This window comes from Paramormyrops kingsleyae, chromosome 3 (assembly GCF_048594095.1).
Source record: "Paramormyrops kingsleyae isolate MSU_618 chromosome 3, PKINGS_0.4, whole genome shotgun sequence".
Classification (NCBI taxonomy): Eukaryota; Metazoa; Chordata; class Actinopteri; order Osteoglossiformes; family Mormyridae; genus Paramormyrops; species Paramormyrops kingsleyae.
The window spans coordinates 5,651,813-5,675,039 of NC_132799.1; the positions used below are offsets into that span (position 1 = coordinate 5,651,813).

The 23,227-nt window shown below is 51.4% G+C and overlaps 1 protein-coding gene across 6 annotated transcripts in view; it reads left to right on the forward strand.

Annotated features, from left to right (window-relative positions):
• Positions 1–22,449, forward strand: part of lyst (lysosomal trafficking regulator) — a 60,082-nt gene extending 37,633 nt beyond the window's left edge. For 4 of the 6 annotated variants that reach the window (XM_023796236.2, XM_023796237.2, XM_023796239.2 and 1 more), the window contains 39 exons: positions 1,077–1,267; positions 1,436–1,681; positions 2,476–2,649; positions 2,839–2,988; positions 3,549–3,686; positions 3,796–3,994; positions 4,212–4,340; positions 4,719–5,232; positions 5,916–6,096; positions 6,190–6,359; positions 6,521–6,751; positions 7,221–7,387; positions 7,982–8,143; positions 8,565–8,720; positions 9,653–9,844; positions 10,135–10,316; positions 10,624–10,833; positions 11,249–11,425; positions 11,527–11,603; positions 11,734–11,922; positions 12,004–12,149; positions 12,240–12,336; positions 12,441–12,502; positions 12,693–12,748; positions 12,830–12,982; positions 13,600–13,844; positions 14,365–14,431; positions 14,775–14,931; positions 15,451–15,591; positions 15,845–16,062; positions 16,546–16,776; positions 16,882–17,071; positions 17,240–17,376; positions 17,471–17,569; positions 18,192–18,331; positions 18,438–18,535; positions 19,421–19,577; positions 19,920–19,991; positions 20,111–22,449. In XM_023796236.2, coding sequence (XP_023652004.2) covers positions 1,077–1,267; positions 1,436–1,681; positions 2,476–2,649; positions 2,839–2,988; positions 3,549–3,686; positions 3,796–3,994; positions 4,212–4,340; positions 4,719–5,232; positions 5,916–6,096; positions 6,190–6,359; positions 6,521–6,751; positions 7,221–7,387; positions 7,982–8,143; positions 8,565–8,720; positions 9,653–9,844; positions 10,135–10,316; positions 10,624–10,833; positions 11,249–11,425; positions 11,527–11,603; positions 11,734–11,922; positions 12,004–12,149; positions 12,240–12,336; positions 12,441–12,502; positions 12,693–12,748; positions 12,830–12,982; positions 13,600–13,844; positions 14,365–14,431; positions 14,775–14,931; positions 15,451–15,591; positions 15,845–16,062; positions 16,546–16,776; positions 16,882–17,071; positions 17,240–17,376; positions 17,471–17,569; positions 18,192–18,331; positions 18,438–18,535; positions 19,421–19,577; positions 19,920–19,991; positions 20,111–20,249 — 6,440 coding nt within the window. In that variant the 3' untranslated portion in view covers positions 20,250–22,449. Of the gene's footprint in view, positions 1–1,076; positions 1,268–1,435; positions 1,682–2,475; positions 2,650–2,838; positions 2,989–3,548; positions 3,687–3,795; positions 3,995–4,211; positions 4,341–4,718; positions 5,233–5,915; positions 6,097–6,189; positions 6,360–6,520; positions 6,752–7,220; positions 7,388–7,981; positions 8,144–8,564; positions 8,721–9,652; positions 9,845–10,134; positions 10,317–10,623; positions 10,834–11,248; positions 11,426–11,526; positions 11,604–11,733; positions 11,923–12,003; positions 12,150–12,239; positions 12,337–12,440; positions 12,503–12,692; positions 12,749–12,829; positions 12,983–13,599; positions 13,845–14,364; positions 14,432–14,774; positions 14,932–15,450; positions 15,592–15,844; positions 16,063–16,545; positions 16,777–16,881; positions 17,072–17,239; positions 17,377–17,470; positions 17,570–18,191; positions 18,332–18,437; positions 18,536–19,420; positions 19,578–19,919; positions 19,992–20,110 lie in introns of those variants that run through there. The other 2 variants (XM_023796238.2, XM_023796241.2) reach the window with 2 other exon arrangements.
• The last annotated feature ends 778 nt before the right edge of the window (positions 22,450–23,227 follow it).

A 23,227-nucleotide genomic window follows, 5' to 3' on the forward strand; every position in this document is an offset into this window, starting at 1 on the left:
TCCTTTTAACACTCCATTTTGGGATTTCCTCCCAGAATGCAGTTCTCTATAACCACTGGCTTGGTTACCATTAGTTATTAGAGATCGAGCAATATTTTTTCTGCCAGTACCGATAGCAATCCAATATTTTTTTCCTCTTTATCAACTACTAAGCATAGGAAAATAAAATGGTCATGTTACTCTAACAAAAGCTTTGCCAATATGCTACAGTAAGAGACCCACGGGCAACATGATTTACACAAGTCTGCTTCTGAGTTTTATTCAGTAACGGCTTTCACAAAAATGAACAAATATTTCTTAAAGTGCAAGAAGTGCAGTCTGTTGCCAAATCAAACCATAAAAAATCACTTGCGCGCCCCAACCATTTCTAGTCAAAAAGTACAAAGTACTGGAGAACAAAATATACAATGGAGCACAGATAAAACGTTTAAGTAGTAAAGTATATAAATCTGAAAATGTCTAGTTTGTGTCAATTTTACCATGTTCAAAAAAATCAGCACTAAAAACTGTACTCTGCAGTTTTGCCTTTTTTTCTTTCTTCAGTGTAAATTACAGTCACCCCTTCACTTTTGCAAGGGTTAGGGAGCGGACAGTGAAAACCCACCAATAATACTTGCCCCCCCCCACACACACACACACACACACCTCAACCCATAACACTCTGCTAACCTGTACAATAACATTTTAAATTAAATTGTCATTTTCTATCAAGACCTTTTAATACAATATAAAAAGCGTCTAACTTATGCCTCTGTGTGTAACTATCGCATGCCCTGGGAGCTCTACATTTTGGACTCATTTTTAATGATGCTAAATTAACGGCACTGAAAAGCTTCAAAGTTACTATGAAAATGTGAGTCCATGGTCACAAAGTCTGCCAACATGCGAGTGAGGCTACCATTTTTCAGGCTACACCTCTCTCTGATGGAAAATCGGATCGGTGTCTTACTCCCCCCGTCCCCTGACATCCGATCCAGCATGTTTTTCTGATACCAGCCTGATACCGATAATGGGTTTCGGATCGGTGCCGTCTCTGCTGGTTATCCTTTTGTGATGGCCGTGCCTTTCTTTGTCAGGCTCCCGGATCGGGCCCGAGGAGGCCTTCTACCTGTACGCCAGCGGGCCCGACCTCACCTCCATCATGCCCTGCAAGTACGGCAAGGCACGGGTCCAGCTCTCCCGCTATGTGACCCGCGAGGGACTGCAGTGTGAGCGCATACGCGAGCTGCTCATGAGGAACCGTCACGCGGACACAGCACCGCTCATCGTAGGTCTTGCATTGCTTTCTTTATCTAGGTCCCTGTTTCCCCCAAGTGTGAATTATTTGTGGACTTAATATGAAAGCAGATATAGGAGGCCTGCTATAATATTAATATTAATAAAAGTACATCTGTGTTGCATACATCACGTCTCTCTTTGTTGGCGCTCTTCATAGGAGAACCTAGCAGTGGTGTACACCCCCAGCTGCCCCACCCAGTACACCATCTACGAGCCGGTGATCCGCCTGAAGGGCCAGGCCAAGACTGTGGTTTCTCAGAGACCCTTCAGCACCAAGGAGGCCCAGAGCTCGGCGCTGGATGCCCAGGCCCTGGCAACGCTGCGGCCCACTGAGCCCCAGGGGCTGCAGAGCGTCCTGCACAAGATAGGAGGCGCCGGTGCTTTCGTCTTCCTCTTCGCCCGGGTATGATGGACCCCCCCCCCCCCCAATCCCTTTCTCCTACATGGCTTATGTTAATGTTTTGTGCTGGAGTGGGTAATTTTATGACTGCCACTGAAAAATTAGCCTCTTGATCGCCATAGTTACATTTTATGTTTTTATATTTTACAGAGCAGTATTGTCTTGTAGCCTTGAGCGACGTACTTAATCTGAAATGCATCCGTAAATGTTGCTGTAGTAAAAATCTGTAATTGAAGGTTTACTTCCACTAACAGGCAATAAGTATTTCGCCAGAGCAATGAGGCTGTCCCGTTAAATCCTCATATACGATCATCGACGCCCACCCCCCCTACCTCTACTCATGATCTCCTCGGGCCACGTGTTAACAATGAAGGTTGTCGTAGATCTAATCTCTCCAGGCACTGTGTGCAGTGCATTGGGAAGCGTGTTGAGGCCGGTGTTGTCAGGTGGGCCGGTGTTTCTGCCACCTGTGTAGCTCTCGATGATGCACAGCACTCCGGTATGAATTTGTGGCCAGTGTTCCGTAAACAGTCGCTTTCATTATCCTTAACCTTCTCTTTTAGGAGATGGGAAACGTAGTGTCCTCTGCTCAAGTCGGTCTGTCGTGGGGCATTTTTGTATCTTTTCCCAACGCTTTGTCTCCCCCATAAAGACTGAGCTTTGATTTGTGTATACTAGACAGTCTCATTACCTTCATTCAGATCAATTTAAGAAGCATCACTGGTATGACAAACGCTTTGCAGATATAAAAACATGACACATGGATTAAATGGGATGTAACATGCCCCCATCACCAGGTTGTGGAGCTCAGTGACTGTGAGAGAACCCAGGCCCTGGTCCTACAGGTGCTGCTCTCATTGGTCAAGTACAACCAGCACCGCCTTCATGAGATGGAAAACTGCCACGGATACGCTATGATCCACCAGGTTCTCATCAAGTCCAAGTGCATCGTGGGATATCACATCCTAAAGGTCAGCCCTAGGTGTCATAGGCTTGTTGGGGATAGTACCCTCGGCCATATTGAAGTGTTTCTTCTTTATTTAGCTGGATGATATCTGAGGATCATCAATTCTGCTGTGACCTTTGACCTTGCAGTCATTATGTAGTAAGAAGAGTTGATTGCATTACCTGCTGAACGTTGACCTTTGCCTGGTTCTCAGACCCTTCTTGATGGCTGCTGCAGCGGGCCAGTTTTGATTTTGGGTGAGGATGGCCAATTTCGGCTGGACACGGAGTCCACCGCTGTGGTCCAGGACCTCACGCTGATGTCTGAAGTGCTCCTTGACTGGAAAATCTGGTCCAAGGCTCAGGTAGGCTGGTTCATGGAGATAACGTTCTGAACAGCAGTCCTGAGGCCTGAGAAGGTGTCTGAAGGAATTTCAAGATAAAACGCTTTGGCCATGCATTGCATTGGCGCCCCCTACAGACTTTTCTGGTGTTATCAGAAAATGCTAGTCGCCAGATTGATAGTCACTGGGGAAAATCAATGGGGATATGGAACCTGTAAAGAACTTTAGTAGAGGTAATGGGGGGGGCTGTGAAAGTTGTACTCTTGATAAAAGCATGTTTAAGAAGGTTGTGTGTGCAACCCAGCCTCCTGTCATCATGTCCCTGGTGAAGTGCTCCGTGCTCCATTCTCAGAGGGCCTCAGGAAAGATGATATTGGGGGGGGGGGGGGGGTCAGCATCTCGTGATCTGGTTCTTTTCATCCCTCCGAGTAGCTGAGGGTGGCTGAGAGTGCGGCGCATCGCTCTGGAGTCGCTTGCAGAAGTGGGGCTTTGATCTCTGCTTTCAGGCCCGCGGAGGGCTTGGTATATGTAGTGTGGAATATTGACGGTGCCCCCGCCTGCCTATCCTACCCCCCCTGCAGTGTGGCGTGTGGGAGACCCTGCTGGCGGCACTGGAAATCCTGATCCGGGTTCACCACCCTCAGCAGATGTTTAACATCTGCCAGCTACTCAACGCCCAGGTGGTGCACCGCTTCCTGCTCACCTGCCAGGTGCTTCAGGTAGGTTAGGGTTAGGGTTAGGTTTAGTTAGGGGCCGTGTGTGTTTGTTTGGGCCTGCCCCCCCTGTCCCCTCTGATCCCCTTACTCTCTCTCATCCCCTCCTCAAAAGGAGCACAAGGATGAGCATCTAACCTCCATGCCCCAGGACGTCTGCCTGTCCTTTGTGAAGATCATCCAGGAGGTGCTGGGTTCTCCACCAGACCTGGAGCTTCTGCGGCTCATCTACAGCTTCCTGCTGGCTGTCCACCCCCCCACCAACACCTACGCCTGCCACACACCCCCCAGCTTCTACTTCTCCCTGCACGTTGGTGTGTGCCCCCGTCCTCTTCGATTCAACCTCTCAGACCTGTCCCTCTTCTATGAACGGCCTTAGTTCTTAATAAAATTCGACTGTTGTCTACATCACATGTGACAGTGACTCTCGAGCCGAGTATTGTTTGATGAATTTTGAGTCGTTCCGATGCATGTTTCCGAACGTGCTCCAGTGTCTTGGCCCAACGATTCCCCCGTCCTGGTTTTCCCTAGAGGGAAAGCTCTACAACGAGAAGGTGCAGTCCATCATATTCCTTCGCTATTCCGGAAGCAGCGGCAGATCTGCGGCCAGCTCTGTCCTGTCTCTGTCGCCAACACCATTCCTGGAGGTACCTCCGGAAGGTACTGAAATCCAAACTCTGCACTCCCCCCAGGACCCAGTGATCTTGATAGAAACCCTGTTTGCATTTCCTGTGTTTCTTCCAGTCAGCCCCTTAATTAATGAGCCTTGATTGGCCTCAAATTTCTCGTCTTTGTTGTTTACTCATTTACCCACGACAAATCCTCATTATGTGGTACACACCTAAATTTATGCAAAGAACAAATTTTTAATTGCTTTATTTTGTGCATCCCGACAATATCATGAAGTCATATTTACCTTAATTAGGATTAATAGATATTTATTTACTAGGTTTTGGCTTGCTGTTAAAACGAAATTTGGACTGTAATTCAGGCTTTAATTCTAATATAGTCTGATCTTTTCTGCTTGTGGTTGGGCAGATCACATGGCCCCGCCCTCCCCAGGGCAGGAGAACGAGCTACACCCGCCACGGCCCCCCAGCCTGACCGTGTCCCCACGTTGCTCCTCCCCGTTGCTGGAGCGCAACGGTGTCTCCCTGTCATCGCAGCAGACCCAGAGCAGCACGGAGACAGTACGACAGGGCGCAGAGGGCGGGCCTGGGGGCGAGGGGCTTCTCAGCAGCTGCGAGTCGGCCCGCACGCTCTGCAACTCGCAGGAGGCCCTGTCGGTGGCCGCAGAGGGCGAGGCGGAGCTGGAGGAGCGTGAGGAGGGGCTGCAGAGGCCCGACAGCCTGCGGGGGATCCAGCCCTTCCAGAGAAGCCAGAGCAATTTGGCCAGCCTGGGTCTGGCCTTCCCTGCCCAGAATGGCGGCCTAGCGGCCGGGCGCTGGCCCAGCCTGGCTGACCGCAATGCCCTCCCCGAGGACTGGGAGAGTTACACCTTCTCCCCCGGGTACGAGAGGACGTTCAGCAAGGCTGACTCCACCTCCGATAGGTGAGGCCCACCCTTTCCCTGGCACGTGCAGTTTATAACCAAAGTACGCTTGTAATTATGGTTACTGCATATTTAGTGCAACAAATTTGATTGTGTTTTCTGTCACTTTAAAGCAACTTTGGTGGCTCGTTAATTTTTTTTAACTGAAACCTTAATGGGCCTTTATGTTCATTAATATAAAAGAACAAGAGAAATGCTGGAGGATTTCAGCACTCCGGTTAAAGTCAGAGCCGCATTAAGGAGATGGAAAGCAGATGGGAAGATGAAGTGGGTGTTGTTGTTTTCTGCCTCTGGCTTTGTTTTGCATAAAAGCTATTTGCGAATCGCGCCCGTGAAAACGAGGCTGATGAATCGAGCCGTGCTTCCCGTCTCCAGCTTCTGCCAGATGTCTAAAAAGACTCACAGCTTCCTGATATGCTTGTGAAAATGAGACGTTTCCAGAAGCGTTTAAATGCCTCCGTATTTTCCAGAGTCGCCATTTCATGGTAAAAATATGTCAGCCTGGCCCAGATGCGTTTGGGAAGCTTCACTTTCTCTCCAATGCTGTAGGTCATGCCCCATACTGGACATCCCGTGCTTTACAGTCGGTCCTGTAAACTGTTTAGTAGAGTCAGCGAGCGAGTCATGACAGGACTCAGGTGTCTGCGTCTGCGGCAATCAGGTCTGCTGTGTCTGTGGCGCAGGTCCGGGGCGGAGGACTGCCTGGTTCTCGTCTGCTGCGGCCTATACGACCTCCTGCGGGGGGTGCTGCTCCTGCTGCCTGACCTCCTGCTGGAGGAGGTGATGGACAAGCTGGTGCAGCCCGAGGCCCTCGTCGTGCTCGTCAACCACCCCTCCCCGCTCATTCAGCAGGGTGTCATGAAGGTCAGGCTCCCCCTCTACTTATTTTCCCTCTATGTCTGGGGCAGTGTTTACATCAGCTTTGTCCGACCGGTTGCCCACGTCGTCTCCTTGCAGCTGTTGGATGCCTACTTCACCCGGGCAACCAAGGAGCAGAAAGAGAAGTTCCTGAAGAACCATGGCTTCTCGCTGCTGGCCAATCAGCTATACCTGCACCAGGGCACCCAAGGTCTGCTGGAGTGTTTTCTGGAGATGCTGTTCAGCCGACCAGTGGGCCTGGAGGAGGAGTGAGTGTAGAGCTCCCAGCAGTGGTGGAAATCGTGATATTTATGTCGGTTTAATGACATAATTGGTCTCCAGTCTCTCGAATCACATGCCATCTAGTGGAGGACACCATGTCCCACAGGTAGATGCAAGACAGACTTTCGTGGCCTTTATTTCTGTGCAGGTTGGACCTGGAGGACCTGGAGAACATCGCCCCCTTCAGGAAGCGCTGCATCATCCCCATGCTGGGCCTGATTGAGAACGGACTGTGTGAGAATGCACTGGTGCACAACGCCCTCTGCATGCTGCTGCAACTGCTCAACGCCTGCCCCAAGATGGCAGACATCCTGTTGGATCACGGCCTGCTCTATGTGCTCTTCAACACGCTGGCCACCCTCCACGGCCTGGAGAATGGGTACGAGTCCCAGTGCGCGAGACCCGGCAGAATGAGTTTGTGCAACGCAGTGCATTATGGGTAGTGGAGTGGCTGGAGGTAGCCTATTGGTTACTTTGATTTTCAGCTATATGGTTGGCTGTTGAGGTCCCAGGGGAGACTGGTGCTTAACCTCATATATATGTATATACACTGAAAATCAACTGTGAAATTCTAAATTCAGTTTTTTTGAGGAGGAAGGGGGTGAAAAAGTGTTTGAAATGCCACCAGGAATAATATCTGCCTTTTACATCACACTTGGTTAAAATTTAATGCTGTGTGGTCTATTCAAGTCCTTACTGAATTCCTCTTTGTGGCTCTTTGGCAGCTCCTGAAAGCGCTTATGGCACCTGAAACATAGGGGTAAAAATAGGTGATTCTGTGTGTAAGATGTCGGCATGCCTGTTTGAACCGTAACCCTAAGCCTAACCCTAACTTCCCCTTCCCACAGGATCCCCCTGAACGACTACAAGCTGTTGGTGTGTGACATCCAGCAGCTGATGGTGGCCGTGACCATCCACTCGTGCAGCACGTCGGGCTCCCAGTACTTCCGCATCATCGAGGACCTCGTCACGCTGCTGGGCTACCTACAGAGCAGCAAGATTCGCCGCACCCAGGGTGAGCGGCATGCGCAGGCTGACGGAGGGTTCGTGTTGCTAGGAGACCTCCGAGCGCAGCCTCGTTGGCGGTGCCCTGCCTGTCGGCTCGCCAGTCCCGTTTCTGATTTTTTTTAAAAAATGTTTTTGTTGTTTTTTTTTTTTAAACCACCAGCCAGGGTTTACCTTCTGCCTTTTCCTGTAACTGCGTATCCAGTACTGGGTCACAATGAGCCTGCAGTCTATTCCAGGAAGGAGGGCAGGGGAGCAATCTGGGCTGGATGCCAGTCCATCATGAAGCCGACACACAATCGCATAACAAGAGCAATTCAGGGAAATGCTTAGACTGTGGGAGGGAGACCGGAATATCACTGGGAGGGCATCCACATGTGAAGGGCCGGCGGGGGGGGGGATTCGAACCCGCAGCCAGGAAGGTGTGAGGCCACAATGCTAGCCAGTGTGCCATCCAGTTAGCCCTAAGATAATTTAGGGAAAAAAACAGGCTTTCCATGGTGATTATTGCAGTACCTCCTGGTAAACACATGCAGCAGTGCTAAGCTTTAAAACCTACGGCCGGTGGTGGGTGTGCTCCCTTAACCGCGCCGGGCCTTCGCAGAGATGGCAGTGGCGCTGCAGTTCCGGGTCCTCCAGGCCGCCATCGAGTTCATCAGGACCACGGCCGACCAGGACCCCCAGAAGGCGGGCGGCTCGGCCCAGCAAGCCGCCTCCCCGCCCTCATCACCTCACCACCTCCTCCAGAAACGCAAGAGCATCGCCGGTAAGCGCTGCACCCCGGGACAGGTCACCGAGCGTAAAAACTGAAATCAGTTTGTAGGAGGATAAACACCCATAAGACATAGCAGCTAATTTTGGCAGTTGTATGCTAATTTTCAGCAAGAAAAAAAAATCAATGCTGTAATGAAGCACTGAGGTTTAAAATAACCTCGCATATTGCTTGTTTTTGACCATTAACTACATTTTTCTCAAAAAATTTTGTTTGTGAGTTTTGGTCCCCTTTTGAGGCAGTGTAGGTTGTTGTCTCTCCAGTATTTGTCCCTTCTGACTCTGCGTCATGGCCGTTGGCCCCAGGTGGGCGTCGCCAAGTCCATCCCTCAAGCTCATTGGCTATGTCTGTGTCATCCCCGCCTCCCTGTCCTCCTCCACCAATGGCAACACCGTCACCGCCCACCTCCTCTAAGGCTCCATGGCCTTGAAAGACGCCATAATCCCCAGCATCCCCAGGCAGCATTACTGCTCCTACGGCATGATTCCGCTGCCCATGCCCTTCAGCTTCCTGTCCCAGGAGTCCCCTGTCTCGTGCCCCGCCAGCTCCTATGTCTTCCCCACTGACACAGGTGCAGTACATGCCCCCCCCCAGTGAAAGACAACACTGTCCCGCTGGAGAGTGTTTCTTCATTTTTTTTTTGCATGAGAAGGAGTGAAGTTCCCCCCTAACCTGCCCAGTAAAGTCGTCCATCACTGGTGCTTGATATTACTCCTCACTAATCCCTGGGTGTCGTGTGTGTGTGTGTGTGTGTGTGCGTGCCTGTGTTTGTGTGTGTTTGTGTGTGTGTGCGCGCGTCTATGTGTGTTTGTGTGTCTGTGTGTGCGTGTTCGTCCTTGACTGCTGTTCCGGCTCCTCCGACTGGCTGTGGAGTTCTGAGTCTGTGAGGAGACTCTTAAACGACTCCGTCTCACTTTGAAGTGCACTAACAGGCAGCCTGTCTCCGCTCCTCTCCACTCCGCTCCGCTCCTCAGGCTGAGCACACGCTAAATCACGCATTTCTTTCCTCAGACCCTTAAAACACAGATTCACTCTGATTACGGTATTTATACCACAGTGGTTGAAAGGACCAGAATTAAAAAGCATGTTTGTTTTTTTTTTTTCCTCCTCCGAATCCCCAGGAGGAACCACACAATGAATTAGGCTTGATATCGGAAATAGTTTTAAATTTAATGCTAATATAGGCAAATGGAGACTGGAATAAAACATGCAGGAAATTGTGTGGTTTTTTTCAGTGGGGACCTTCTTTGCCGTGATTCTGCTGAGTATTTTAAGTTTTATTAAGCCCTTACTTTTCCAGACGTGTTGGCTTAATAAACCCTTGGAGGGCACTCTGCGGGTAGCAGTTAGAATAAGGTTTTCTCAACCTTGACTTGTGGCAAGGTGGTGAGAGTTGTGGATATATCCCACAATCCTCTCCCCAGCCACCGAGCGACGTGATTTGCTGACTCTGCCGTGTCACCACCCCTGTGCCCTCACGTGCGATTGGTTGCCCCGCCGCAGGCCGGCGCCGGTTCTCCCTCGTCCAGTCGGACTCACTGCTGATGAGGATGCGCTCGGTGGCGAGCGACGAGCTGACCCACATGATGCAGCGCCGCATGAGTCAGGAGAACCCCATCCGAGCCAGCGAGTCCGAGTTCATCCAGAGGCTTCAGAGGCTGGTGGTGCTGGCCGTCAACCGGCTCATCTACCAAGGTGCGTTTCCGTGACGACCGCCTCCTCCGGCGTGCCTGGTACGTGATGCCCCTGCGGTCTCGATGCCTCATTGCTGTGTATTTCACCTCATTTCCCCAGTTGATGTATCTGCCCACAGCTCAGATTCCTGTTTTAGAGATTTTGCCGTTAGCAGGAGCAGGAGCATGAGCATCGAGGTCCGCCCACCCTGAAGCTTACAGCCCATAATATTAAAATAAGACCTGTGCTATAATCGCTTAGCCACCGGTCCTCCGTTAATCGCTGTTATGTCCATTTCTTGTGGCTGTCAGACGTCACTCGGGACATCTTTGACCTCTTGAACCTTCCTGAGACCCCCGGCCACCAAGGGGCGCCAGCTGGCCCTGGGGAGACAACATCGGAGGAGAACGGTGCGATGCCCGTCCCCACCAGCAGGAAAAGCTTCCAGAAGGAAATCCTCAAACTCATGATGGAGGGCATAAAGGTTGGCTTGGTGAGCAGCCTGCAGGGGGCAGTCTCGCTGCTGCTGATGTGAGATGAGCAGGGGAATCCCCATTTGGCTCTGTTAATATAACACTGCTCTATATTCCCATCGATGTCAGGTGACCATTGAAGAGGCTTCACATATCCGTGGGTCAGAACCACTTCAGCAGTGTGCTAGTTTTCAGGCTCTTTTAGCACTTTAGTGCACTCTCTTAACTCTCAAAGTCATGAAATGTGCTTTTACCAATCACGAAGCTAATGGGAAGTTCTGGTTTAGATCCTCAACTCTGTTTACCCCCCCCACCCCCACCCCGCAGGGCAGTTCTGGCCGGAGTGGCGCCCCCCGCCAGCAGTGGCGGCGAATCCTGTGGTCGTGCCGCGACACCTTCCGGGTGCAGATCGGGCGGCTGCTGGTGCACGCGCTCAGCCCCACGCAGCCGCTGGAGGACAGGAAGGAGGCGCTGGAGTTCGTCCGGGAGCCCAGCCACCCCGACATCCTCCGCGAGAGTCTGAGCCCCGGCCTGGAGGTGCGGCGCTGGGTTACCTGCTGTTCCAGCTGACCGAAAAGAGCCTTAGATTTCACGTTGTAGATTAGGATGAAGTGAAACGAGGGATGTGAATACTGCTAAAGCAGGTCGCTGTCAGCTGTCTGTTAGGAGTGTGCAATTTGCTGAGGTGCTTTTAGTGCCCAGATCAGCACTGGGGGGTTCCTTCACTGCTGTCAGGCGCTGTGGATTTTGGATGTACCCCGTCAGGGGGTATGGGAGACGGCTGTCAGTGGCCCTCGTTTAGATGCCTTCGTCACCCCTGCCACCGTGTCGTTTCTGTGACAGCCTCTGGCTATTCCGGGGACGCCCTGCATAGCTGCTGTTGACAAAATAAATGCGCTCTCCCGCTCGTCCTTCCGTAAGAGTGAGAGCGTGTCTGCCGCCCCCTCTCTAGCACGGCCCCAAGCTGGCCCTCTACCTCTACGAGATGCTGCACGACCACAAGGACAGCCTGACCAAGGACGAGCGATCGGCCGTGGGCGTCTTCATGACCACTCTGAAGCTCTGCGGCCACCGCTGCATCCCGCCTGGCGCCCCGGCAAAGCCCGACCTCATCAAGGCCATCAAGGAGGTGGGGACAGCCTGAGGTCCATCCGGGGGTGGCACTCGTCCTCCCTCTGTCACAGCACGGTCAGAGACGGCGTGCCTGAATGCTTTATGCGTGTCCTGCAGGAGCAGCTCAAATACGAAGCGGAAGAGAGCATGAGCAGAGCGGCATGGGAGAGGAAGATGAGCAGCACCCAGAAGAGGTGACAGATCACGCTCGATGTACCACACGGCTGCCGTTAACGCGTTATTAAACCGTATAATCACATTTTCACTTAAATTTTTAATGATCATTGACGTTCTCTCCTCCCTGTGACCCGTAATCGGCCGTAGTCTGATGCAGAGGCTGGACGGCAAGCTGAAGGACATCTCGAAGATCGCGGCCGACATCACGCAGAACATCTCGCTGCGGCAGGGCATGGAGCGGAAGAAGGTGATCCAGCACATCCGCAGCCTTTACAAGGTGGACCTCAGTGCCAGCCGCCACTGGCAGGAGCTGGTACAGCAGCTGACCCACGACCGGTGAGCGCCTCCTGCTGGTGGTCCGGGGCATTACGTGCTTGTAGATGCAGGGCCGTGTCTAAGTGAATGTGCGTGTTGCAGGGCGGTGTGGCACGACCAGGCTTCCTATCCCACCTCGTGGCAGCTGGACGCCACGGAGGGTCCCAACCGGGAGCGGCGGCGCCTACAGCGGTGCTACCTCACCATACCCAACAAGTATCTCCTCAGGGATCGACAGAAACCGGAAGGTAGGGCCCCCCTGCCTGTGTGCCGTTTGGGGAGGGGGGGGATAACAGACCGGGATCTACCACACCCACCCTCGCTTTGTCTCTACTCAGAACGCACAAAGCCAATCCTGTCGTTCCTCTTCGAGGACAAAACGCACTCCTCTTTCTCCTCCACGGTGAAGGACAAGGCGACGAGCGAGGCTATCAGGTAGGCCTTGCGGCCCGGCTTCATCCGCCCCGCCCCCTCCCCCGCCCCCGCCCCAGTCAGCCCCTTTCCGGAGCGTGAGAATCAGGCTCTCTCTCTGCCTCCAGGTTCACCAGGAAGTGCATCAGCGTGGCTCCTTCCAGGGAGACGGCAGGAGAGCTTCTCCTGGGTAAAACCTCGGCCACGTCCGTACCCACAGTCCTTCGCTCACAGTTGTTCTGTCTTGAGGTTGTACTAGTAGCAGTTTTAATTGGATAATAGTGATATTTTTAGAGACTCGGTTAGCATGCTGTGAGGTCATTTATTATGTTTATTACCTGTGGGCCTGGTCTGTACTCATGGACCTGTCTCATCCCCAGGGAAGTCCGGCATGTACTTTGTGGAGGATAATGCTGCAGACTCACACGACAGCCAGGTGAGAGTTCGGGGGAGCGGTGGGCAGGTGGGGCACCGGGGCGGGTGAAGCAGCTCGCGGGCGTCACACGTGTCTCTGCAGATGCTCCACGGGGAGACGGAGCCGGCCTCCTTCTCCTGGACTTACGAGGAGATTAAGGAGGTCCACAAGCGCTGGTGGCAGCTGCGAGACAACGGTGTGGAGATCTTTCTCACCAACGGGAGGACCCTGCTCCTGGCCTTCGACAACACTAAGGCAAGACCTGACCCGGTGGCCCTCGAACCTGAGATGCTGACACAGACCAGCACAGAGCACCACTGGACAGTTTAATTCGTAACTGTTTACTAGGGTGGTCCGTAGCGATGAGTCAAATTTTAAAATGGCCGTTTTTCCATGCCTCACTCTTTAATCTTGTGATGCATTGTGAGAAAATATTCCTGGCAAAATTTTTCATAGTTTTATTGATCTTTAGAGGTCACTCAACAAGATCAAAGTCGGAAGAAATCAAACAAGTACAAAAATCTTACTAGACAGAACCATACAGCCTTCAAATATTGGTTTTTGAACTTTTAGCTTTTGCTAGTCTAGGTTAAAAAAAAAAAAAAAATAGCTCTGAGAAGCAACTTCAATATGTACCTTTAACGTATTATAGGTGCATCAATATCATGCTAGTAGTTCTCACCCCCTAATTTTGTTATCTTATATAAGAAAACATTTATTGATCATTTTCAACCATGTTTAAAGCTTGCTCAAGCACCTTGAATGGCAGAAGCCTGGTTTAGTTGCCCACCGTCGGTAATACCTGTTAATCTCTCTGGTCGTCCATTTAATCGTTGGCAAAAACGTGCTAAGCATCTTATTTTTTTTTGCAGTTCCGAGACGATGTCTACCAGAACATCCTGACCTCCAACCTGCCCAATCTGCTGGAGTACGGCAACATCACAGCGCTGACGCACCTGTGGGCCTCGGGCCAGATCACGAACTTCGAGTACCTGACGCACCTGAACAAGCACGCGGGACGCTCCTTCAACGACCTCATGCAGTACCCAGTGTTCCCCTTTATCCTCAGCGACTACACCAATGAGACCATGGACCTCACTGACCCCACCATCTACAGGTGCTGCCGTCGCTCCGTCTCAATGCCGGCTTCTCAAAGAGAAAAGGGAACGATGAGTTTACATTTACATAATTATGGCCCTCTAGCACATAATTCTTCTGCCATTCCTTTAGAAACTGATCTAAGGAGACTCTGCATTGTCTAAGCTAAAATGATTGGCGTGCATCATATGTAATGCATCTTAAACCTCAGGATTGCAGCAGTAGAGTCACTTAAAATCTGCAAAGATGTCAAACATTGTAAACATTCCATTCCAGCCCCCTCAGACTGACGAGAAGATTCAGTACCAGCGTCATGAGCTGTAGACTCAAGTTGATGGACCTTTATGTCATTACAGATGACATCAGATGCCACACATTGACTAATGTATCTAAACAGCAAGTCAGTCCCGATTTGATTGGGCACCGTAAAGAGAATTAATACTAATGCAGTCAGTCTAAGCAGCAGCACTGATGCCCGGACGAGGGCCGGATCTGGAGTTTCACGCCAGTGTTTCTGTTCCCTTGCATCTCTCCCACAGGAATCTGAGCAAACCCATTGCGGTTCAGTCCAAGGAGAAGGAGGAGCGCTATGTGGATAACTACAAGGTGGGCTTGCAGTCCTGGCAGATGTGGGTGGGCTTGTTAGTATGATGGAGTGAGGGGATGTCATTAGCGGCCAGCTGTCTGCTCCCGGCTCCCCTAATGAAGGCCGTCGATGCGGCATTGCCGCATGGCTGTCTGTCATTACCATCCAGCTGGCATCTCCGGTCAGACACGCGTCGACCGTCAAACGGTTTACCTTCACGGTACATTCCAGAAGGTGACGTGACGTGTGTCCCCACGCCACTTCATAAAGATGCTGTGGTTTTGCATCACTGTGGGTGGATGTGAGTGGAGGGGTTCACCATCTGGAATGTCCGTAACGTGACGGAGGTCATTGTTCCTGCAGTACCTGGAGGAGGAGTTTCGGAAGGGTGCCTGCGAGGACGACCCCATGCCCCCCGTGCAGCCCTATCACTACGGCTCGCACTACTCCAACAGCGGCACCGTGTTGCACTTCCTGGTTCGCATGCCACCTTTCACCAAGATGTTCCTGGCCTACCAAGGTAAAGAGCCAACCCAAAAGCATGACCTGCATATGCAGACTGCTTGGTGTGCTGAGGTCTGAACCGGTCAATCTCTGATACTTATGGGCAGTGTTGGTGAAATTACTCGGAGTAATCCATTACTGACAGAGGTGCAAAGGTCAGGTCCAGAAAGTACAAATCCAGACCATGGTTTCGTTTCAACCAACCGGTTGAGTTCTCTCTGACTGTCACTCTTTATACTCAACTGGTTGGTTGAAACGAAACCATGGTCTTGATTTGTACTTTCTGGACCTGACCTTTGCACCTCTGTCTGTATTGGATTACAATATGTGAGTAACTTCCCTGGCACTGCCTATGGGTTACATGCTATGCTGTATGTGTAGACCATTCCTGCACTGTTTCAGTGCCATCAGGAGGTATCGATCTTAATCAGCTGGGTCATTATGTGATTGTCCTCCTCATTAACGATGAGTTTAAATTTAGCAGCACTTAAGGCACATGTTCTCTAATTACCGATAACTCCCTGCGGCCTGGCAGACCAGAGCTTTGACATCCCAGACCGGACGTTCCACTCTATGAACACTACATGGCGCCTTTCCTCCTACGAGTCCATGACCGACGTCAAAGAGCTCATTCCCGAGTTCTTCTACCTGCCCGAGTTTCTGGTCAACAGGGAAGGTAGGATCTTCTGAAAAAGGTCTTGATTTTCTTGGCTTGTGTTTGTGTTAATGGGTTAAGAATGGGAGAGACTTGCCTCATGTTTGGATGCTACGTTCTATAGAACTTCTGGGCAGCTTGGCGCTTCAGGGTGTGTGATATTGTTTCATCTGCACTGCAGTAGATGCTGACCTATATATTTCAACCAGGAATTATCTGCTGTCATGGCAGGGATTTTTCTTTGGGTCTGTGATGGTCTTAATCCCTCCTCCAGGCTTCGACTTCGGAGTGCGTCAGAACGGCGACCGGGTCAACCACGTGAACCTGCCGCCGTGGGCTCGCAGCGACCCGCGCCTCTTCATCCTGATCCACCGGCAGGCGCTGGAGTCGGACCAGGTGTCGCAGACGCTGTGCCAGTGGATCGACCTGGTCTTCGGGCTCAAGCAGAAGGGCAAGGCTGCCGTACAGGCCATCAACGTCTTCCACCCTGCGGTGAGCCCATCGGCCGCCACCCAACCTCGCCAAGAATATCAGGGCATATGCAGCTCGTCTAAAACTTGGCCAACTGGGATCCTTCCATTGGAGCATAGGGCAAGTTATCAGTGTTTGCCGAGTGTTATGGAGGATCTGCAGAACAAGAGTGAGTCACACCCTCCAAATATACAGGTGGAAACATTAATATAAGTCGGTGTTTCTCAACCCAGTGCCCGGGGACCCCCAGACGCTCTACGCTCCTGTTCCTTTCCAGTTCCCAGCACACCTGTGCCAGATATTCCGTTTTCTTGATTGTTTGGGTCAAGTGTGCTGGGAGGGAACAAAAATGTGAACCGTCTTGGACCAGCTGAGGACTGGGTTGTGAATCACTGATTTAAATAATAAAGTAGTTAAATATCCCAGGGAGGCTGACAATGACGATGATGAGATTCAGGGTAGTTTGTCTCACGCTAATGAACGACTGTGCCTGTCTTTCCGCAGACGTACTTTGGTATGGACGTATCCGCCGTCGAGGACCCCGTGCAGCGGCGCGCCCTGGAGACCATGATCAAGACGTACGGCCAGACTCCGCGGCAGCTGTTCAGCAGCAGCCACGCGAGCCGAGCAGGACCCCGGCTCTCCATCGACGGCGAGCTGCCGGCCGCCGTAGGGCTGCTGGTGCAGCTGGCCTTCAGGGAAACCCGCGAGCAGCCGAAGGAGGTGTCCGGCCCGGTACATGTCAGCCAGGGCCTGGGCAAGCGCTGGGTGGGGGACGGGCGGGGGATGGGATGGGGCTGGGCGGGTGTAGAGGTGACCGATGTCCCATTACCCTCTTAGAGCCCCCTGCCTTGGATCAAGGGCCTGAAGTGGGGCGAGTACGTGGGGTCGCCCAGCGCCCCGGACCCCGTGGTGTGCTTCAGCCAGCCGCACGGCGAGCGCTTCGGCTCCCTGCTGGCCCTGCCCACGCGCGCCGTCTGCGGCCTGTCCCGCAAGTTCTGCCTCATGATGATCTACAGCAAGGAGCAAGGTAAGCAGCGAGCGGCGCCCTCTGCAGGCTGGGTCCTCACACTGCGGTCTGCCCTAAACACAAGACCGTCAGTCACCCTTTGTGGGAGCCCAGGGCTGCACAGAGGCTAAGCCATCCCTCTGCACTGTCGGGTTACTGTAAGCGTGACCCCCGGGCGTGCCGTGGCAGGGGTGCGGAGCATGCACAGTACGGACATCCAGTGGTCGGCTATCCTGAGCTGGGGCTACGCGGACAACATGCTGCGTCTGAAGAGCAAACAGAGCGAGCCGCCCGTCAACTTCATCCAGTGCTCCCAGTTGCATCAGGTACCCCCACTGGGCCGGATGTCCATTTTGAAGTTTTGGCACCGTTTCTGCATATAGTCCTTCCCAGTTATGGACTAACCCCCCCACCCTCCAGGTGACCAGCTGTGCTTGGGTGCCTGACAGCTGCCAGCTGTTCACGGGCAGCAGGTGTGGCGTCATCACGGCCTACAGCAACCGCTTCACCAGCACCACGGTGCGTTTCCACGGTGACCGTATCATCCACCCCTCCTGGCTTCATTAGTCATTTTACAGTTGCCCTAGAAACACATTTCCAAAAGGCTGCTAGGCCTCCCCTCCCCACCCGGCCCCCCATCACTTTGCAGGGTTGCGGGGTTTGGCTGCATATCGGGGGCCCACTGTGTCCATTTCCTTCCTGCCGAGCTCTTAATGAATTTCAGCTTGATTAAGTCGGCTATTGAATTATGGCCATGATCTTAACCTACCTGAATAATATGTGGCGATTTTTAACAGGCCCTTCTTTGTCTGTTTTGATAATTGCTTCCATTTTAAAATGGATAATAGGGGTTCCCAGGGTGCTACCATTAATAGCACTAACAGGGGGCTACACAGCACTAAAATGTTAATTGCCCACATGGGGGCTTTGGTTGGTCTGGGACATTCGTCAGCCACTGGGATTTACTCCGAGTGTCAGTGGGATGGCATCCAGGGTGACACAGAATTGCTAACTAAATTCTGGAAATCCAATATAGATAATCCCCGCTCAGCGTGACTCAGGTGTGATTCGCTTTTCGGGGATCTGGGTGGTCAAGGTCTCTACAGTAGAGTTTACACCTAAGCCCCGCCCTCTTTCACAGCCCTCGGAGATGGAGGTGGAGTCCCAGATGCATCTGTTTGGCCACACCGGGGAGGTCCTCTGCCTGTTTGTGTGCAAGCCCTACAGCATCCTCATCAGCGCCAGCGAGGACGGGACCTGTATCCTCTGGGACCTCAACAGGTGTGTGCCCCCCCCCGCCCCCACCTGTGCTACGGTACTCGAATGAAAGGCCTTCTGGGTCCACACCGTCATGCTCCCGCCCCCACCCTGCTTGTCATGCCCGCAGGCTGTGCCACGTCCAGAACCTCATGGGTCATAAGAGCCCCATCTCGGCAGTGTCTGCCAGCGAGACCACGGGGGACATCGCTACAGTGTGCGACTCGGGTAAGAGCTAACCTCCCCGTTAGTCTGGCACTCATGCACAAATGATGCTAAATCAGTTTATTAACAAGGATGTACTAGGCTGTGGTAAACACCTCTGAACAATATTCTTCCCAGAACACTTACAATATGAAATTTCATCGTAATGCCGTCCCTGAAGTACATTATGATTGTAATGGCTAATTTATTTAATGTGTTTAGCTCATATCATTGAATTTAATTGAACTGACATTGGCATTCTCAATTCATTGTCAATTCAATGAATTGATTGTTTGATCATTTAATTGAAAATTGTACACACGTCACGAGAGTGTCGTGGGGGGTTTGGAGATATTTTGTTGAAAATCGCAGTGGAACACCCCATTGTGTCTGGAGGCTTGGTTTGGGTTACACACGCCTGCGGTTTATATAAAGGTTAATTACTTTGTGAAGAGACACTAAAAATAATGGAAGTTTGTTTGCCTGACGTCTCTGGCAAATAGACACTTTATTTCTGTAATATCTGTTTATACTGCTGAAGGAAGGTAATGAACAGAGCTAGCTGCCATTTTGAAATCATTTATTCATCTGTTTAGTTTGAACATTGATAAAAATTATTCTTGTTTAAGATCCGCATCTCTGGACTCTTTCTGTTTGCTTCTTCTACCACAACCCTCCAAGCCTAGCTCACCTCCGTAGACACACGCTCAGCAACATGTTATCTGAAGCGGCTGAGCCACCTTGTGACGGTCATGCAAGACTGTTTTCTACGTTCCTCCCTGAAGGAAACTCTAATCCTGCCTCACTGCTTGGTTCCAGTTGAATCAGGCATCATGTGGGGACCTTTCCTGGGAAATACTTACCATTCCTGTCTGGGGTTTATATATAACTTGCTTTGTCCTTGGGCAGTGGGCGGTGGCAGCGACCTGCGTCTGTGGACGGTGAACGGCGATCTGATCGGCCACGTCCACTGCAGGGAGATCATCTGCTCTGTGGCTTTCTCCAACCAGCCGGAGGGTGTGTCTGTCAATGTCATTGCGGGGGGGCTGGAGAACGGGGTGGTCAGGTAAGGAGCCCTTTTACTTTCAGCCTGTTTAAGAGTATGAAAAACAAAGACACCCCCCCCCCCCCACCCTACCCCAACTTTGCAAACTCTAAACTTAAGCAGTATGGTGGAGAGAGAGCCTGCAATGTGAACTGCGCAGACATCCTCAAATCCGTATCACGATGTATGATAATTAGACTGTCTAAAAACACGGACAATGGGGGAAAATATGGAGGGTGTCTTCTGTTAATATTGTATGAATGAGATGCTGGCAGCTAATCTCAGCCAGGCTCCCTGGAGTCGTGAGAGAGGGGCTGTTTTCTGCCGAGCCCAGCGTGATGGCAATCTCCATTCCTGCTGCAGGCTGTGGAGCACGTGGGACCTGAAGCCCGTCCGGGAGATCACATTCCCCAAGTCCAGCAAGCCCATCGTCAGGTACAAGCCTGCCCGCTTCCGGCAGATTCTGCCTTATGCGTTCGTAGGTTGTCCGCATGAACCAGGCTGGTGTTACCTTCCCGGCCTTCACTCTCTACGCTTCCGTGTCTGATCCACAGCCTGACGTACTCATGCGATGGACACCACCTGTACACGGCGAACAGCGAGGGCACGGTGATGGCCTGGTGCCGGCGTGACCAGCAGCGTCTCAAGCTGCCCATGTTCTACTCCTTCCTCAGCAGCTACGCTGCTGGCTGAACCCCCCCCCACCTGCTCCACGTCGCCCTCTAGGGGCGTTCAGACTTCTGTGACGGGGGCGGGGCGGCTGGGAGGAGGCTGATGCACCAACCTAGTCAGACCTCCCCCCACGCAAACCCCAAGCGGACCAGAACTGTGTGCGTTCAGTGATGACAAGGATGTAGTGATGCTTAATTATGTTTGTATGTGTATTTATATATGACTGACACTAGGGGGAATGATGGTTAAATGCTTAAACCATGGATGCCTCTTCCATTCTGAGTGTTGTTTTGTTTGTGTTTTTTTTCAGTATTGCCTTAAAGATGTACTTTTGTTTGTTTGTCTGTTTTTCCCTGAGAAGTCTTAAATCATGGTATACGCACTGTGTCTGTCCCACTGGTGTTCTGTTTTCTGGTTGGGCCACTGCGGACGCACTCAGCTCGGACCCCACCAAGCAAACAGCATCCCGATCGCTAACAGGCCGACTGCATAGATGTCACGCCTCACCGGAACCTCCTCAGCATCGTCGACTTCAGTTCTTCTCAGCGCCCCCTGAAGGCTAGGAGGAGACACGGTCCACAATGGCCAGCACTCCCTTCAATATTAACTGCTTTGAGGCTGCGGGGAAAGTTTCAATTAGTCTTGGACCCGCTCCTCCCTGCTTTGTTGGAGGTGAGGAAGACTGTGGCCCAAGCCTTAATTTCTGATGGACAGTGGCCTTGAATTAGCTTTGGTCTACAAAACAACGCAAGGGTTCTGTTGCTGTTACTTCTGACCAGATAACGTGAAGCTTATTACTATAAGCTTAGTACACTGTTTTTGTTTTGTTTTTTGTTTTTTTTACTTTTCAGATTTTGTTGTCGGTGGTGTGGGATCCCCAGCTTCTTTGAGAGCACAGCATGAACAGTGGTCGGGGGGGGGGGGGGGAGGGGGCATGGCACATCCTCAGTTTTGTGTTTTGGACTCGCTGCACTATACATTACATCACATGCACCCATAATCAGTGTCTCAAAATAAATCGCCTTTACGTCATGTGGCCACGCCACCTGCTGGCGGCGCTGCGGTACTGTCGGGCCCATCGCATCAATCGCAGAGCCACATTGCGCTACCCAATCAAAAGACGAATAAGAACTGGCAATGTGTGACTCTATTGCTTGTCAGTGTGGTCAGTAATTTGAAGGGGGGGGGGTGCACTTGTAGAGGCTGGTTGATAATATCAGTGCAATGGGACCTGCCTCTGCTAGTCTCGCCGGCTATTTGTAGTCCCCCCCCTAGTTTCTGCTGTAAGGTCCTTAAATGCACGCAGTGCATGTTTTCATCCAGCAATACGGACTCTGTCTATAGCAGCACTGACTGTTTTGTAGAGGATGCTGGCGGACGGCCGCATATTTGCGGTCTCAGGGTCACTGGCGGTTTTCCAGAACCAGGCCCATTTAATCAATTACCAGCGCCTGAGTGCATGATGCACGGCCGCGTGCTAAAAAGCCTTAAAAAAAGACATAATAAAAAATCCCCAGACACCTGAAAAGTAACTGCGGGGGAGAAGCATTAAAATCATATTGTGCGTGTTTACAAAGCTGGCGGTCGTTCGGAGCTCCCTTTTAAGTTGGTAATAAATATGGTAATTACGAAACTGTGTCTTACACTTCGGCATTTCGCTGAAATAAAAAAGTGTTTACGTGAACGGGAGCTCTCGTTTAGCAACCACCACAATTAGCGCTCTTTCTTCGTCTCCTTTTTACATCCACTGCGGATGGTCTTAGCTAAAGAAGCCTGAATGGTAAAAAATATATAAGAGTCTTTCCTCACCGCCCGGAGAGCCTGACAGCTGCATGGTCAGGAGAGGCAGCGGAACCCGGAGCGCGACCTGCATGGCAGCATGACCCCGCGTGTCCGGTCCGGCGGCACGGGGAGGCAACCTCAGAGAGAAAATAGTATTATGGCCGTTTGTGTTTCCAAAAATCACAAAAAAAAAAGAGACGACGACGACAGGACCTATCGCGTCGACTTTGTGAAGCTCTGGACTTTGGGAATGGATGTGATTCTCCGTCAATTTCCACCTTTGGTATGAATATGACCTTAGCCGTAACTGAGAAGGTCACGGGATAAGTGGACACGTGTTTCTTATTTTTTTTGTACCCATGTATGTACGAAGTGATGGAAAATTAAAATTATTATATATAAATATATAAATACAAATATGAATATTTAAGAAATGGAACATTGACTGCTTACTTTGCATGTAAATTATAGATTTGGATACAGCTGTACAGAAATGACTGTTTTTGTGTTGAATTCACCTGGGGGAGGGTTGGCTTGCTGGTTTCACTTGCTACACAGAGCCGGTCCTTGAACTTTTTTTTTTTTTTTATATATATAATTTTTTCCCATTTGTCACACTAATTGGGTCATACGTCACCTTTGTGTGCTTGTCTGAGAGTGTCTCTGTCATCGTGCCTGGCTGCGGGAGTCCCCCCGCCACTCCGTCCTGCGGGACACGGTGCGTGTGGCTCTCTGTACCAACCGTACCCCTTATTAGATGCTAATCAGCAGATCTCGCCACACTCGTCATGCCGCATTTCCAGAGGCCAGCTGTAGACGTGTGTTGTGAGCTGCGCTGTTCTCCGGTCATCTGAAACGGTCCCAAGTTTATTTTCCACATTTTAGAGAAGAACATGCAATAATATGCATGGTTAGGGAGGGGCGACGCAAGAGCTCATGTCCCCTGTGGCTGCTGGAACCAGATTAGTGTCGGCTCCTAATCCAATGATGTAGCACGAAACAGGCCATCAGAACCCCTCCTGGGAAGACCGAGGTGAGTTTAATCCGCTGCACGGTCACACAACAGCTCTTTATTGGCGAGTCCACCTTCTGTAGAATGCTACCTACGGTTTCTCGTCAGCGCTGGTTACGCGATGGGGCCATAGCCTTTACCAGTTTAAAGGCTTAATGCAGGCAATTAATTCGTAATGTAGATTAAGTGCTAATTAGTACAATTG